Source organism: Ranitomeya variabilis, chromosome 5 (genome assembly GCF_051348905.1).
Source record: "Ranitomeya variabilis isolate aRanVar5 chromosome 5, aRanVar5.hap1, whole genome shotgun sequence".
NCBI lineage: Eukaryota > Metazoa > Chordata > Amphibia > Anura > Dendrobatidae > Ranitomeya > Ranitomeya variabilis.
In genome coordinates this window covers 249,092,555-249,111,021 of record NC_135236.1, presented here as the reverse complement: position 1 = coordinate 249,111,021, position 18,467 = coordinate 249,092,555, and the positions used below count along the sequence as shown (strand labels likewise).

At 44.9% G+C, this 18,467-nt stretch overlaps 1 protein-coding gene across 2 annotated transcripts in view; it reads right to left on the bottom strand.

The window, feature by feature from the left end:
- Positions 1–14,592, bottom strand: part of CPEB1 (cytoplasmic polyadenylation element binding protein 1) — a 106,421-nt gene extending 91,829 nt beyond the window's left edge. For both annotated transcript variants that reach the window (XM_077263994.1, XM_077263995.1), the window contains exon 1: positions 14,435–14,592. In XM_077263994.1, the coding sequence (XP_077120109.1) occupies positions 14,435–14,449 (15 nt within the window). In that variant the 5' untranslated portion in view covers positions 14,450–14,592. The remainder of the gene's footprint in view (positions 1–14,434) is intronic.
- Positions 14,593–18,467: the final 3,875 nt, after the last annotated feature.

The following is an 18,467-nucleotide window of genomic DNA, read 5'->3' as shown; positions in this document are numbered from 1 at the left end:
CCTTAAAGCGAACCTGTCACCCCCAAAATCAATTGTGAGGTATGTTCACCGGCATCAGGGGCTTATCTACAGCATTCTGTAATGCTGTAGATAAGCCGCCGATGTTACCTGAAAGAGGAGAAAGACAGATTATACTGACCCAGGGGCGGTCCCGCTCCGATGGGCGTCTCAGGTCTGCTCCGGCGCCTCCTATCTTCATTCCATGATGTGCTCTTCTGGTCTCCACTCTGCTGCTTCGGCGCAGGCGTACTTTGTCTGCCCTGTTGAGGGCAGAGCAAAGTACTGCAGTGCGCAGGTGCCGGTAAGGTCAGAGGCCCAGCGCCTGCGCGCTGCAGTACTTTGCTCTGCCCTCAACAGGGCAGACAAAGTATGCCTGCGCCGAAGCCGCGGTGACCAGAAGAGGACGTCATGGAATGAAGATGGGAGGCACCGGAGCAGACCTGAGACGCCCATTTGACCACGGACCACAGTGGGACCGCCCAGGTGAGTATATTATAACCTATTTTTCTCCTCTTTCAGGTAACATCGGGGGCTTATCTACAGCATTACAGAATGCTGTAGATAAGCCCCTGATGATGGTGAGCTTACCTCACCATCGATTTTGGGGGGGTGACAGGTTCCCTTTAAGCAGTGTGCAGAAACAGGAATGTAGGTTTAGGTTATGTGCACACGTCAGGATTTCTTGCAGAAATTATCCTGACAAAAACTGGACATTTCTGCCAGAAATCCGCATGCGTTCTCATGTGTTTAACGCTTTTTTTCTAAATGCACAGAATTGTGGGGAAAAAGTGGAAAATCCACAAAATTAATGAACATGCTGCTTTTTTTTACCGCGATGCGTTTTCACGGAAAAAAATGCACCATGTGCACAAAACATGCAGAATGCATTCTAAATTATAGGATGCATAATGTGTGTTTTAATGAGTTTATAGCGTTTATTGCGACAAATGCAAAAAAACTGAACGTGTGCACATACCCTTACTGTTCAAACCTCTAACATCTCTCTCCAGTGGAAAGACCAAACTTAAATATCCTTTCAGATTGGAGAGACCAAGTAGACCCATTACTGAAACAGTTACTTTGTCTAGAAAGTGGTAAGAATAGTCTAGAATATTAATGTGAATAAAAGGGCTGGATAATTCAGTTTTTTCATGTTTCTCAGCTAACTCAGTATTCTTCTCCACCCCCATATACTGTCAACCAATCAATAATACAGCAGGTATCTTGCTCACTCCCATACACGGACACTTGTGTTTTATGACTGATGCTTCTACACATCTGCTTGGCAGTCTGAAATCAGCCATGCAGGATCTTTCTGCCCATTACAGACTGTCAGCTAAACCTGTCAATATCTGCAGCTTCAGCTGATTGTAGCTTTGTGGGATGGGGTCTGGTTACTGGTACCATTAGTTTATGCCATTTATAAATGGTAAGGCTAGTATACTGTAAGGGGTTATCATCAACACGTGACAGAATGCAACGTTACAGCATACTTGATTAAAAGGAAACCTGACATGCCCCAGCAGTTGTGTCTACATATCCAAATACCCCACCTAACATTCTCTTTAATAGATTATAAACTTTCTAAAGATCAATTTGTTTAAAGTCAAACTGACAGTGAAAACGTAGCCTTTGACTAGTCGATGGGTTGTTGGCATCCCCAGACTAGTCAGCCCACTTAGCACTTCATCACACCCCCTATGGGCATGAGATGTCAAAGTCATGTTAAGTGGCTGACTAGCCTGGGACACCAATGCCATATTGACTGTCTAAAGCTTCATTTACATATCAAATTGACTTTACAAATATTTTCTATAGATCTGTTTATTGTAATAAACAGACCATTAGGCCAGGCATTTAGTTGTGGGCACCGGGAACCTGATCTATTTAAACAAACCTTTCGGTTGCTTGTGAAGTAATAGGAACAAGATATCTTGTGAAAAGAACAGTGAACTGAATTTTTACAGGTGGACTTCTAGAGGTTGTCCAAGCCAGGGGGCTACCATCTGCAGACAAAGCAACTGTTGACTTGTAAATCCAGTGTGTACACTGGGTGCTGTCAGGATTCTCCAGCACCAGAAGCAGGTGTGATTTGCATACATAGTCACATACCAACTAGATGTGAGCAGCATTGCTCAATACAAACGAATTGAGAGCGGCTGAGTAAGTCTAGCATACTTGTGGCTATATTCCTGCAAGTTACATAGTTGGTCACATGACCAACCACTCCCAGCGTGTTCTGTGAGGATTCACAGGTATGTAGTCACGATCCACAAATCCGGACAACCACTTTAACTACAGACATGCAAGTCTAGGGACAACTCTAAGTCTTCATAAGTCGTTCAGGTAAAAACCCTCCCAAAAAGACAATTTTTGCAAATCAGAACTCGTATGGAAAACCCTCTCAAGGTACAACATTAACCCCTTCCCGACATGTGACGGAATAGTACGTCACATGTCGGGACCCCCGCTTTGATGTGCGCTCCGGCGGTGAGCGCACATCAAAGTCGCGACATGTCAGCTGTTTACAGCTGACATGTGCGCGCAATAGCGGCGGGTGAAATCGCGATCACCCGCCGCTATTAACTAGTTAAATGCCGCTGTCAAACGCAGACAGCGGCATTTAACTACCGCATCCGGCCGTGCGGCCGGATATGAGCGCATCGCCGACCCCCGTCACATGATCGGGGGTCGGCGATGCTCCTCCATTGTAACCATAGAGGTCCTTGAGACCTCTATGGTTACTGATTGCCGGTGGCTGTGAGCACCCCCCTGTGGTCGGCGCTCACAGCACACCTGCATTTTAGCTACATAACAGCGATCTGATGATCGCTGTTATGTAGCAGAGCCAATCGGGCTGTGCCTGCTTCTAGCCTCCCATGGAGACTATTGAAGCATGGCAAAAGTAAAAAAAAAAAAAAGTTTTTAAAAATGTGAAAAAAATAAAAAAAATATAAAAGTTTAAATCACCCCCCTTCCGCCCCAATCAAAATAAATCAATTAAAAAAAAAACCAACCTACACATATTTGGTATCGCCGCGTTCAGAATCGCCCGATCTATCAATAAAAAAAAAGCATTAACCTGATCGCTAAATGGCGTAATGAGAAAAAAAATTCGAAACGCCAGATTTTTCATTTTTTTGGTCGCCACGACATTGCATTAAAATGCAATAACGGGCGATCAAAAGAACATATCTACACCAAAATGCTATTAAAAACGCCAGCTCGGCACGCAAAAAATAAGCCCTCACCTGACCCCAGATCACGAAAAATGGAGACGCTACGAGTATCGGAAAATGGCGCAATTTTGTTTTGTTTTGTTTTTTGCAAAGTTTGGAATTTTTTCTCACCACTTAGGTGAAAAATAACCTAGTCATGTTAGGTGTCTATGAACTCGTAGTGACCTGGAGAATCATAATGGCAGGTCAGTTTTAGCATTTAGTGAACCTAGCAAAATAGGCAAGCAAAAAACAAGTGTGGGATTGCACTTTTTTTGCAATTTCACTGCACTTGGAATTTTTTTCCCGTTTTCTAGTACACGACATGGTAAAACCAATGATGTCGTTCAAAAGTACAACTCGTCCCGCAAAAAATAAGCCCTCACATGGCCAAATTGACGGAAAAATAAAAAAGTTATGGCTCTGGGAAGGAGGGGAGCGAAAAACGAAAACGGCTCCGGGGGTGAAGGGGTTAAAGATAGTTTTGATTTTACTTTAACTGCCGTTTTTGGGCCAAGACTGAAAAATGCACAGAATTTCTAGTAAAAACAAGCTGTAGGAAGACTACAATAAATGCTCATTTACATATATTTTCCCCATAAGGTGCAGCAAAAATCTTCCATAACATTATAAAGCAATACACAAGTTGCCACTAGCAGCAGATTAGCCACTTAGTAATGGGATTTCAGTATTCCTGCACTACACAGTATAGTGTACAATAGAAGACTATTTAATAAATAATTGCTTTGGTGTACTAATGCAGTGTATATGAAAACAAGTGACTAAAATAGGATCACAGGGCAAATTATTCAGCATATTGCAATGCCATGATACAGCACAAACTGGAAAGAGGCACACAGTAATTTACAAAAGCAGCATCACTGCAGATTAACAGTAGCTCATTGAAAACATTACAAACAAGCTTCATCCTTACATTTCACAGATATTGTCAGACACTAGGTTGGCATCATGTTAGCGTTAGACCCTGTAAGCATCGTAGCAATACTGCTGCAAGCCAATCAATGTAAATCAGACCTACCTCTAGTCTCACTGAGTCACTATTGCTGCTGCAGATGAATCCAATGCCAGCATGAGGAGCAACTAGTGGCATCAACGCCTGCACAAAGCACCTCCCTCAGAGAGAAACCTCATGCTTCATCTCCATGACTGGGCAGGGTCTGCATGCACTTCAAGCTCCAATACAAATTCTTTATGTGGACAGACGTTATGGTCATTCGTTTTTGCACTACATTAGTTGCAAGTACTATAGATTTGGGAAACATCTAGCCCTTTATAGAAGTGCAAAAAGGTTTATAGCAAGTAATTAGAGCAAAGAAATGTAGCAGATCCTGGATACACTAAAATACTGCAAGGAATACCATCACAGGTACTGCTAAGCCAGCTGTCTATGGAGGCTATAGAGCTGCGCTTCTTAGGGCAAGTTCACACAGGGTGTTTTTGCAGCGTGTATGCCAATTTTCAGCTGCTTTTTACAATACCAGCAAAGCATATGAGATTTCAGAAATTTAATACACATTGGTTTTGTTTGATCAGTATTTTGTGCTTTGCTGTGTTGTTTTGGACATAGAGCATGTCACTTTCAGCGTTTTTGCTGCATTTTCACCCATTGACTTGAATGGGTGTTGAAAAAAAAAACGCAGCAAATATGCAGGTATCATTATTTGCTGCTGAAAATCCAAGGGCATTAGCATGGACAAAAAAAAAATAAATAAATAAAAATACGCACCAAAACACATTAATAAAAAAAAACAAATATGCAACGAAAAACGCACCAAAACCTGCATTTTTGACGCAGCTTATTTCCTGCCAAGATGATCAGGTTTTGCTGCAGGAAAAAAAAAAAAAAAAAGCCGCAAAAACGTCCTGCGTGAACTTACCCTTATACAGCAATGACCACCATGTTATGCACTTCCTATCTAATATATAAAGCTGAATGTGTGTGTGTGTGTATGTATGTATGTATGTATGTATGTATGTCCGGGATTGGCATCTGAACCGTAGCAGCTACAGCCACAAAATTTTGCACAGTCACACGTCTGGACCCCGAGAGCGTCATAGGCTATGTTGTGAGGTGAAATTTTAACCCCGCGCTTTCCAATTCACCAAACAATTTTGCCCCTATCTACATAATGGGGAAAAAGTGAAAGGAAAAGTGTTGGAGGCGTCGCAGCTACAGGCACAAAATTTTGCACAGTCACGTCTGGACCCTGAGAGCGTCAAAGCTATATTGTGAGGTGAAATTTTAACCCCGCGCTTTCCAAGTCACCAAACAATTTTGCCCCTATCTATATAATGGGGAAAAAATGAAAGGAAAAGTGTTGGAGGCAAATTAACAGCTGCCAGATGTGAACAAGGGGGACTTAAAGAATGACAGCGATGGCACCAAAGAGTATATACTGTACAGTTGCTAAGGTGGGGCCCCAACATGGGATAATCACACCACCACGGGGATATGAACACACACACAAAATGCGCCACACACTACCACGTGCTCGAACACATATACCACCCTCAGTGCACATTTCACCACACATACACCAACCTCGCCACATAAAAGTAGAAACACAAAAGTCGCCGCTCAAAACTCGCCACGCGCAAAACTCTCCACATGCAAAACTCGCCACACGTGCAAAACTCGCCACACGCAAAACTTGCACACGCAGAAAAATTGCCACGCAGAAAAATTGCCACATGCACAAAAGTTGCAACACATGCAAAAGTTGCCTCACACAAAACTTGCACATACTCAAAAGGCACCACACATAAAACTCGCCACGCGCAAAACTCGCCATGCGCAAAACTTGCTGCACACAACTTGCTACACTAACCTGTCACATGCAACTCGACACACAAAAAGTTGCTACACGCATGTCGCCACACAAAACTCATCTCACAAAAGTCCCTACATGCATGTCGCCACACGCAACTCAACACACACAACTTGACACACGAAACTCGCCCTAAAACACACACAAGTCTGGTATCCTTCAAAAATAAAAATCTGATTAATAAGCAGACAAACTACAAGAGCAACAAATGTACCATATAGGAATCCGGCAGCTGTCAGTCACATGACCAGTCTATTATGTGTATGTGTGAGCTAATATATACTGCCAGGGGGTGGGCTTACTGTTGGCTGGGGATTTATCAGGCTGCCATTTTAGCTTACAAATACTGAGGTAAAAATACTGACCAAATAACGTGTGAACGAGGGCTAATACAGGAGGAGATGGCATACAGCTATATACTATATACAGGAGATGACACACAGGTATATACTATATACAGGAGGAGATGACACACAGATATATACTATATACAGGAGAGATGACACACAGGTATATACTATATAGAGGAGGAGATGACATACAGGTACATACTATATACAGGAGGAGATGACACACAGGTATATACTATATACAGGAGCAGATTACCTACAGGTATATAGTATATACAGGAGGAGATGACACAGGTATATGCTATGTATAGGAGGAGATGACATACAGGTATATACTATATACAGGAGATGACACACAGATATATACTATATATAGGCGAGATGACACACAGGTATATACTATATACAGGAGATTACATACAGGTATATCTAATATATAAAGCTGAATGTGTGTATGTATGTATGTGTGTATGTCCGGGATTGGCATCTGTACCGTCGCAGCTACAGCCACAAAATTTTGCACAGTCACACGTCTGGACCCCGAGAGCGTCATAGGCTATGTTGTGAGGTGAAATTTTAACCCCGCGCGTTCCAATTCACCAAACAATTTTGCTCCTATCTACATAATGGGGAAAAAGTGAAGGGAAAAGTGTTGGAGGAAAATTGACAGCTGACAGATGTGAACAATGAGGACTTAAAGAATGAGAGCGATGGCGACAAAGAGTATATACCGTACAGTTGCTAAGGTGGGGCCCCGACATGGGATACTCACCACACACGGGGATATGAACACAAAATGCGCCACACACTACCACGTGCTTGAACACATATACCACCCTCAGCACACATTTCACCACACACACCAACCTCGCCACATAAAAGTCGAAACACAAAAGTCACCACTCAAAACTCGCTACATGCAAAACTCGCCATATGCAAAACTAGGCTCACGCAAAACTCGCCACACGTGCAAAACTCACCTCATGGAAAACTCACCTCATGCAAAACTTGCACACACAGAAAAATTGCCACATGTACAAAAGTTGCACCACATGCAAAAGTTGCCTCACACAAAACTTGCACATACTCAAAATGCACCACACATAAAACTCGCCACGCGCAAAACTCGCCATGCACAAATCTTGCTGCACACAACTTGCTACACTAACCTGTCACATGCAACTCAACACACAAAATGTTGCTACACGCATGTCGCCACACAAAACTCATCTCACAAAAGTCGCTACATGCATGTCGCCACACGCAACTCAACACACACAACTTGACACATAAAACTCGCCCTAAAACACACACAAGTCTGGTATTGTCCTTCAAAAATAAAAATCTGATTAATAAGCAAACTACAAGAGCAACAAATGTACCATATAGGAAATACGGCAGCTGTCAGTCACATGACCTGTCTATTATGTGTATGTGTGAGATAATATATACTGCCAGGGGGGAGGGCTTCCTGTTGGCTGGGGATTTATCAGGCTGCCAATAGCAACCAATCACAGCTCAGCTTCTATTTTGCTACAGTTAATTAACCTGAGCTCTGATTGGTTAATATAGGCAACAAAGACATTCTCAGTATAACAAAGCTAATATATGTTGTGAAATGCTTCTATTTGCTTAGTTTTTGCCTTTTAATAATTACATTTCTATCTATTTGTTTTGTGGTTTTTGTGTGCAGAATAAATTTTTGTTAACACATTCTATTTTGCTAACAGCAGTCATTAACCCGGGCGAAGCCGGGTAGTACAGCTAGTATGGTTATATTTACAACTAAGGGTATGTGCAGATGATCAGGAATTGGCAGTGCATGTTTGCTGCGTCCAAAGCGCTGTCGGCTATTGAACGCAGGTAAATCCGCGTATGTCCATTGAACATCAGCATTTAACACCAGAGGCAAGTCATTCCACACACCCGTAACACAGTAGTGGGTCGCCGAAGAGTTACTATGACAGACAGGGTCTGCTGAAGACCACCATGCCTGCCATTACAAATGTTAAAGCCAGCGGCTCAGCTGGTGGTTATAGGAGATTGTGATTTTCTCTATACATAGCAGTGCCTCAGTACTGCCATGCCTGTACATGTTATCATTTGATTCCAGCTTCAAGTCCCCAAGGGGGGCTATTAACCCCTTCCCGACCTGTGACAGCGTATGCGTCATGAAAGTCGGTGCCAATCCGACCTGTGACGCATATGCTGTGTCACAGAATGATCGCGTCCCTGCAGATCGGGTGAAAGGGTTAACTCCTATTTCACCCGATCTGCAGGGAGAGGGGGGAGTTGTACTTCAGCCCGGGGGGGTGGCTTTGCCCCCACGTGGCTACGATCGCCCTGATTGGCTGTTGCACTTTCAACAGCCAATCAGAGCAATTTGCAATATTTCACCTATGAAAATGGTTAAATATTGCAATCCAGCCATGGCCGATGCTGCAATAGCATCTGCCATGGCTGGAAATCATGTTCTGCCCCCCCCCACCGATCTCCTCCCCAGTCCTCCGTTCTGTCCGGTACCCCCCTCCGTCCCCCTGTCCGCTCCCCCGTGCTCCTGTCCGCTCCCCCCGTGCTCCGATCCACCCCCCCACCACCCCCTCATACTTACCGAGCCTCCTGAAGTCGGTCTGTCTTCTCCCTGGGCGCCGCCATCTTCCAAAATGGCGGGCGCATGCTCAGTGCGCCCGCCGAATCTGCTGGCCGGCAGATGCGTTCCATGTACATTTTGATCACTGTGGTAAACTTATCACAGTGATCAAAATAAAAAAAAAATAGTAAATGACCCCCCCCCCCCCCTTTATCACCCCCATAGGTAGGGACAATAAAAGAAAATATTTTTTTTTTCCACTAGGGTTAGAACTAGGGTTAGAGTTAGGGGTAGAATTAGGCTATGTGCACACTGTGCGGATTTGGCTGCGGATCCGCAGCGGATTGGCCGCTGCGGATTCATAGCAGTGTTCCATCAGGTTTACAGTACCATGTAAACCTATGGAAAACCAAATCCGCTGTGCCCATGGTGCGGAAAATACCGCGCGGAAATGCTGAGCTGTATTTTCCACATCATGTCAATTCTTTGTGCGGGTTTCCCAGTGTTTTACAGCTGTTCCTCAATAGGAATCCGCAGGTGAAATCCGCATAAAAGACACTGGAAATCCGCGGTAAAACGCAGTGCCTTTTACCTGCGGATTTTTCAAAAATGGTGCGGAAAAATCTCACACGAATCCGCAATGTGGGCACATAGGGTTAGGGTTGGAATTAGGGCTAGGGTTGGAATTAGGATTAAGAATAGGCTTGTGGTTAGGGGTGTGTTGGGGTTAAAGTTGTGGTTGGGGTTGGGATTAGGGTTGTGGTTAGGGGTGTGTTGGGGTTGGGTTGTGATTAGGGTTATGGCTAGAGTTGGGATTAGGGGTGTGTTGGGGTTAGTGTTGGAGTTAGAATTGAGGGGTTTCCACTGTTTAGGCACATCAGGGGTCTCCAAATGCAACGTGGCGCCACCATTGATTCCAGCCAATCTTGCGTTCAAAAAGTCAAATGGTGCTCCCTCCCTTCCGAGCCCCGACGTGTGCCCAAACAGTGGTTTACCCCCACATATGGGGTACCAGCATACTCAGGACAAACTGGGCAACAATTATTGGGGTCCAATTTCTCCTGTTACCCTTGCGAAAATAAAACATTGCTTGCTAAAACAATTTTAGAGGAATGAAAAATGATTTTTTATTTTCACGGCTCTGCGTTATAAACTTCTGTGAAGCACTTGGGGGTTCAAAGTGCTCACCACACATCTAGATTAGTTCCTTGGGAGGTCTAGTTTCCAAAATGGGGTCATTTGTGGGGGAGCTCCAATGTTTAGGCACACAGGGGCTTTCCAAACGCGACATGGTGTCCGCTAACAATGGAGATAATTTTCATTCAAAAAGTCAAATGGCGCTCCTTCCCTTCCGAGCCTTACCATGTGCCCAAACAGTGGTTTACCCCCACATGTGAGGTATCAGTGTACTCAGGAGAAATTGCCCAACAAATTTTAGGATCCATTTTATCCTGTTGCCCATGTGAAAATGAAAAAATTGAGGCTAAAATAATTTTTTTGTGAAAAAAAGTACTTTTTCATTTTTACGGATCAATTTGTGAAGCACCTGGGGGTTTAAAGTGCTCACTATGCTTCTAGATAAGTTCCTTGGGGGGTCTAGTTTCCAAAATGGGGTCACTTGTGGGGAAGCTCCAATGTTTAGGCACACGGGGGCTCTCCAAACGCGACATGGTGTCCGCTAAAGATTGGAGCCAATTTTTCATTCAAAATGTCAAATGGCGCTCCTTCCCTTCCGAGCCCTGCGCCCAAACAGTGGTTTACCCCCACATATGAGGTATCAGCGTACTCAGGACAAATTGGACAACGTCCGTGGTCCAGTTTCTCCTTTTACCCTTGGGAAAATAAAAAAAATTGTTGCTAAAAGATCATTTTTGTGACTAAAAAGTTAAATGTTCATTTTTTACTTCCATGTTGCTTCTGCTGCTGTGAAACAGCTGAAGGGTTAATAAACTTCTTGAATGTGGTTTTGAGCACCTTGAGGGGTGCAGTTTTTAGAATGGTGTTACTTTTGGGTATTTTCAGCCATATAGAACCCTTACAATGACTTCAAATGTGAGGTGGTCCCTAAAAAAAAATGGTTTTGTAAATTTTGTTGTAAAAATGAGAAATCACTGGTCAAATTTTAACCCTTATAACTTTCTAGCAAAAAAAAAATTGGTTTCCAAAATTGTGCTTATGTAAATTAGACATGTGGGAAACGTTATTTATTAACTATTTTGTGTCACATAACTCTCTGGTTTAACAGAATAAAAATTCAAAATGTGAAAATTGCGAAATTTTCTAAATTTTTGCCAAATTTCCATTTTTTCCACAAATAAACTCAGAAATTATCGAATTAAATTTACCACTAACATGAAGCCCAATATGTCACGAAAAAATAATCTCAGAATCGCTAGGATCTGTTGAAGCGTTCCTGAGTTATTACCTCATAAAGGGACACTGGTCAGAATTGCAAAAAAACGGCAAGGTCATTAAGGCCAAAATAGGCTGGGTCATGAAGGGGTTAAATAAAGTAAAAGTGAACATGTAAAAAAAAGAAGAAAAAAAAAAAAAAAAAAGAACACAAGCTCACATCCTTTGGCCCCATTAAATATAAAACAATTTAAATTCAAGATGTTTAATCACCAAGTTTGTAAAAGTCTGATCAAACTAAAAGAAATGAATTCAATCAGCAGTGCTGTGGAGTCAGTCGGTATAAAGAACTGAGACAATAAATTGGGTACAGTAATTCAGTGCTGTAAATGTTTCATGAGTTAAGAACATTATAAAATGTCTGTTCTGCTCCAGAACGAAGAATCTCAGCTTTTAGTTGAGATGAATCTGCTGCACTTTATGTACATGCTCAGTACTGACCAGTGCTGTGTAGTCAGGGGTTTGGCTTACAGACTCCACAGCCCTGCTGATCTGTAGTCATAAGAAAAAAAAAAAATAAAATAAAAGCCAGAATAAACAGGTTTTTTTGCCAACATTGCAATAAGAGGTAATCCAAACTTTGTATCTTTCCCTAAATGGTATCAATAAAAGTATCAGCTCAGAACAAGAGATGAGCCATCAGCGCCACATACTGAAAATTGAGATCTCAGATTATGACAAACAAAGATTTCTAAATTTTTCACCACACTGAAAACTACTGTATACATGAAAAGTGAGAAGCAAAGCTTGTTGGAAATCATCATTGGCTGCTCAACGAACAGTGTTGTAACATTTGTAAGAGCCAACAGGCTTCTATGCCCTTTAAAATGCAAGGGCATATTAGAAGGGGTGCCCCAATTATGACATTTATAGCACATTCATGGGGAAAAAAAAAAAGTCACATTGAGGTTCAGCATTTATCTGACTGCCCCATTCCACAGATCTCCATTCAGCACACTGCATGAAGGGGTGCTCTCAAAACAGCTGCAGGTGGGACACATTATAGGATATGCCAAGTATGATAACCCCATTAATAAGTCTACCCTATTGAGTTTTTTCAGAAATTGGCAACACAACTCTGCTAGAGGACAAGTCTCTTCATTCACTTTTTCAGGCCACTAAACAGTAAAAAAAAATATATATATTTTCTCTCTTTTCAATTAGATTCAGTAAGGCTATGTGCACACGTTGCGGATTGGGGTGCAGAATTTTCTGCACAAAATCTGCATCTCCTGGCAGAAAACACAGGTGTGGATTTGACGTTTGTGGATTTTCTGTGCTTTTTACCCCTGCAGATTTCTATAATGGAAGGGGTCAGAAACGCTGCAGTTCCGCACAAATGTAGCATGCTACTTTTGATTTGCAGCAGTTTTCATGCTGTTTTTTTTGGCACCATTAGCACAGCTTTTTTTCTATTGATTTACATTGTAATGTAAATCACTTTGTGGCACTGCAGTGTTCCTGCATGTAAAAATCCGCTGCGGATCCACATCGTGTGCACATATCCTAAGGCTACTTTCACACTAGCATCGTGCGCTGCACGTCACTATGCGACGTTGCAGCACACCGACGCTAGCTGTGGAAGCGCCGCACAACGGGGGCAGAGGATGCTGTTTTTCAATGCATCCGCTGCCCCATTTTGAGGTGCGGGGACGGAGTTGGAAAAGACGGGAACGACACCAAAAAAACATTACAAGCAACGTTTTTTGGTGGCGACGGTCCGACGCACGACGGTTGTGACGTGTAGCACTGCGTCGTTAATAAAAGTCTATGGAGAAAATGCATCCTGCAAGCACTTTTGCAGGATGCGTTTTTTCTCCAAAACGACGCATAGCGACGTGCAGTGCACGACGCTAGTGTGAAAGAGGCCTAACACAGATGAAGCTTTTTTTTTTATATTGCTGCTGGAGTTATGCTACGTTCCCTTATATTTACCAGCCGCTGTCTTCAGATCTTTCTGGCGCCATTCCTGTACTGCGCCACCATCTTGTAACTGAAGCTTCTAACTGACCAAGGTCACAGTCACAAGCTCAATGCAAGTCTGTGGGCCTCATTGTGGTTCTTAGACTTACACTGAGTTTTGACTTTCAGGTCACCCAAACACTGGAGAGATCACCGACTGCTGGAAACTGAACAGCTGATAAAAGATGGAGGGCAGCTGGTTAGTAGCACCATTCCAGAGGTGCGCAAAAAGAAAACCCCACAACAAGCACTGGAGAGGAGCTTAAAAAAAAAAAAAAAAAAAAAAAAGATCAAGAGGAAGGAGAATGTTCAGTCAGAATGGAATACATTTCTTGAAGGTGGCATGAGGAGTCACCCACTGGCACTGCCAGGCCCCTGAGGTGACCAGCATACCTGCCCTCAGGTGCACCACTTCATGTTTGAAGTTGCTACAAGCAGAGACCCTACACATGTTGTCATGCCCCCTACTTGCCAGCATGCAAAAGCTTCACAGACTACGCTTAGTAGCCAATGCCCATCACTAGTCGCCACTTCAGGCAGATAGCGGGAGCAAGGACCAGTGTAAACACGCGCATCCCAGCAGTGATACATTGTAACAAGTGAAGGCGCCACACAGAACACAGCAGCCGCCGAGCCAGAGCAGGGAAGCGCGGCCTGGGTGCAAAGCTCCCGCCAGCCTCACTGCGCGGCGACCACCAGCCGCACACACTGCGCGGCGACCACCAGCCGCCTTCCCGCCAGTCTGCTCTGTGGGCGTGGCCTGTGGAACCCTGGACCCGGCGGATCTGCGCTCAGCGCCCACCATGAATGCAGCTTACTGACTGCACGGCACTGGTGGCCATACAGTGCATTATGCTCCATGCAGAGTGCTGGCCGTTGCTTGCAGCCCAGTCCTCCATACATACATGCAGTGCACGGCCCCGGATGTGGCTCAGTCCCCCACATACACTGCAATTACTGTAACATACGCATTACATAGGGCTGCAACGTATAAGGAGCAGGGAACGCTATTCTCAGCAAGCCTTGCACTGCATAGGAGGCCGCAGCCCTTACCAGTGGAAAAGCCATTGCACGTTTCAGCCTCCCCGCGGGTGGAGCTTCTTCAGACTTATATTTTTTCTCTGGAACTCGCCGGTACTCCGCAGCCTGTTGATGCAAGCTGTGCCGTTTCCCTTATGCACCGAGCTGTTCGCGGGAGCCGGTCACTTATACCCCCGCCAAGTGCACTGATTGCCCGCACCTGCCTCCCGCCTTCAGGGCCGCGGCTGCTACAGCGTGTGGGAGGCGCTGAGGGGGCTGAGGGCGGCGCCGGGGTCTGGGGTCTGAGCCCCGCTTCTTCCTGGAGGAGTGTGTGGTCACGGTGCCCGCTCAGGCATTGCGGGCTGCTGGTGGCCTCTGTTCCGTGAAAGAGAAAAAAAAAGATTCATTTAAGGTCTCAATTAAATGTCACTTTTTATTATATAGTTTTTACATAAAAATGGACCATTTTTTATCTTGTTCAGGGTTTCCATCTGAATCTCTGAAAAATAGGATAAAGGCCATGTTCACACGTCAATATTTTGGTCCATCAGTATTTGTAGGCCAAAACCAGAAGAGTCGTATCCGGAAAAGAATATAATGGGCACACTGTAGAGTTCAATGAGGAAGGTGCTGGCTAGACATCCAAGGTCAAATACACAAAAAGTAGCCGCACTCAAAGTCTTGGAAATGTGGAGAATTTTCTTTGTTTTTATTCAAGTGTACAGGCACCACCAAGTGAATTTACAGAAACAACAAGTGGTTGCGGACCATGAGTCATGGTCCGCAACCACTTGTTGTTTCTGTAAAATCACTTGGTGGTGCCTGTACACTTGAATAAAAACAAAGAAAATTCTCCACATTTCCAAAACCAGAAGAGTGACAGGCAGAGGAAAAGTGTAAGGCCGGGGTCACACTTGTAACTGCAATGCGAGAAACTCACCTCATTACCCGGCACTGCCGCCGGCTCTAGGGACCGGAGCTACATAGAAAAACATGTAGCCGCACACTCCGATCCTGAGTGTCGGTGGCAGTGCCAGGTATTGAGGCGAGAGACTCGCGTGGGTTTCTCACATTGCAGTTACAAGTGTGACCCCGGCCTAAAGCTAAGTTCACACTGGGCATTTTTGCTGCGTTTTTTTCAGCCTGACTGCTTGGCAGGAAAGCAGCTGCTGCAAAAACTCAGGTTTTGCTGCATTTTTTGCATCGGTTCTGGTATGTTTTTCCCATTCAATTCAATGGGTGAAAAATGCTGAAAAAAGTAACATGCTCTATGTCCAAAAAAACATGCAAAGCACAAAATACTGATGACAAAACAACCAATGTGTGTGCATGAGATTTCTGAAATCCCATAGGCTTTGCTGGTACTGAAAAAAGCAGCTGAAAATTTAAAAAAAATGCAGCAAAAAAAAAAAAGCTGCTAAAACACCTAGTGTGAACATAGCTTAATAGAAACACATCACCATTTCTGCATGGGAGGTGGAGCCGCATATTCATCCCTGTAATGAGCGGCACCACGTGACCGCTCACACAGGACAAGCTGCCGCACTGAGAGGGAGCTGGGTGAGTATTTTAATGCAAGCGGGCGGGCGCACAGGGGGTGGGAGGCGGGAGGTGACCACGAACTTTATTTTAAACACAAAAAAACCCAAAAACCTTGATTTGTTATTCCTTCTCTCCAGCGAACGCTGCTGGGAAGAAGCAATGAATGCCGGCTTCAGCACCACACGCAGGGGGACAGCGCTTAACTCTAGCGCTCTCTCCTGCACGGTCCGTGTGGTCCTCAGTCGGCACACGGGCGGCATACGGACAGCATCCGTGTTCGGTACGTGTTTACACAGACCCATTGACTTTAATGGGTCCGTGTGATCCGTGCACTCCCACGAACACTGACATGTCTTCGTGTTTTGCAAACGGACACACGGTCCGTGAAAACACGCTGACATGTGCAGAGACACATTTATTTTAATGTGTCTACGTGAGTCAGTGTCTCCGGTACATGAGGAAACTCACCACACATACCGGAGCCACTGACGTGTGAAACCGGCCTAAGGCATAGCCGCCGACGGGGGCCATTGAGTTTAAAGAAGGTGTGAACTACTTGGACAACTTCTTCTCATACCCCATGCTTGGCCCAGATGAAATAAAAAAGCCTATACTCACCTCCTGTGCTGGCGTCATTTTCATGCTGTCGGCACTCGCACATCTGACTCCGGCGCCCAATCAGCGTCACTGTCCCCACCTTCAGACAAATTGAACACGGTTGAGATGAAAATGAGGGGTGGTGGGGGAGAACAATGATGGGATGGTGGTGAAGACAATAATTGAAGTGGGGGAGAGGACAATGTTGGTGGTGGAGGAGGGACAATATTGGATGTGGGGGAGAGGACAATGAAGGGGGTAGGAGAAAGAACCATGATGGATGTGAGGGAGAGGACAATGATGGATGTGAGGGAGAGGAAAATGAGGGGGTGGGGGATTGGGATGGAAGTAAGGGTGACTTATAATGGACTTATGAACAGGGTGAGGGGGAGGAGGAAGTTATGGATGTAAAATGAGTTAGGTGGTGGAGGGTGCTAAGTCCCTGACAGAGTCGTCCACCACCTCACAATTCACTATCAGGAACTGAATATTGGAGAGAGGAGGTGATAAGGTGCATAGGACACTTTATAACGAAAGGAGGGAGAAGACGCTATCAGGGACTTGTAATGAATTGAGAAGTGGCAGAGGATGCTCAGTACCTGATGGCGTCTTCTTCCACCCCCAAATTCATTATGATGCCATCAAGGACTTATAATGATTGGGAGGGACACAGGACAGGGACTAAGGCTATGTGCACATGTTCAGGATTTGCAGGAGAAAATTCTGCTGCATATACTAATGTTTTGGCAGAAAGAACACTATATAAAATACATTTTTTATCATGTTTTTTACATGCCTTTGTTGTGTATTTTCCCCCACTCATTAGTATGGGTGAAATACACTGCGATAATTTAAATTATAAATAACAAATATGATTTAAAAATTGAAATTCTGCAGATTTTAAAGGGAACCTGTCAGCTGTTTTGACCGCTATAAGATGCGGCCACTGCCTTAGGGCAGTCTCACACGTCCAGATAATTCCGGTACCGGAAACAATCAGTACCGGAATTATCCGTGTCCGTGTGCCCCTACGTTTCTGGTGTACATCAGTGTGGCACACTTGCGGCACACGTGTGCCGCCCGTGTGCCCACTGGGTACCACACGCACCGTGCTGGGTACCACACGTACCAGCATCTGGTGCTGAATCCGCGATTCATATCTTCTCTGCAGCAGCGTTTGCTGCATAGAAGATATGAATAATAGTGTTTAAAAGAAAGATCTATCTGTCCGCCACCCTCCCACCCCCTGTGCGCCCCCCCGCTGTTCTGAAAATACTCACCCGCTTCCCTCGTTGGCTGTCGCTGCTTCCTGTCCTGGCCGCACCTTCTACTGTATGCGGTCACGTGAGGCCACTCATTTACAGTCATGAATAGGCGGCTCCACCCCTATGGGAGGTGGAGCCACATATTCATGACTCTAATCGGCGGCCCCACGTGACCGCATACAGTAGAAGGTGCGGCCAGGACAGGACAATGCGAGGGAGGCGGGTGAGTATTTTCAGAACAGCGGGGGGGGGGACAGATAGATCTTTCTTTTAAACACTATTATTCATATCTTCTATGCAGCAAATGCTGCTGCAGGGAAGATATGAATGGCGGCTTCAGCACCATGTGGGGGGGACAGCGCATACTGTAGCGCTGTCTCCTGCACGCCACAGGGACTGCACACGGAGAACGTCCGTGTGCGGTCCGTGTTTTACACGGACCCATTGACTTTAATGGGTCCGTGTAATACGTGCGCTCCCACGAACACTGACATGTCTCCGTGTTTGGCACACGGAGACACGGTCCGCAAAAAATCAATGACATCTGCATTGATTTTAATGGGTCTACGTGTGTCAGTGTCTCCGGTACGTGAGGAAACTGTCACCTCACGTACCGGAGCCACTGACGTGTGAAACCGGCCTTACAGGGCTTATCTACGGCA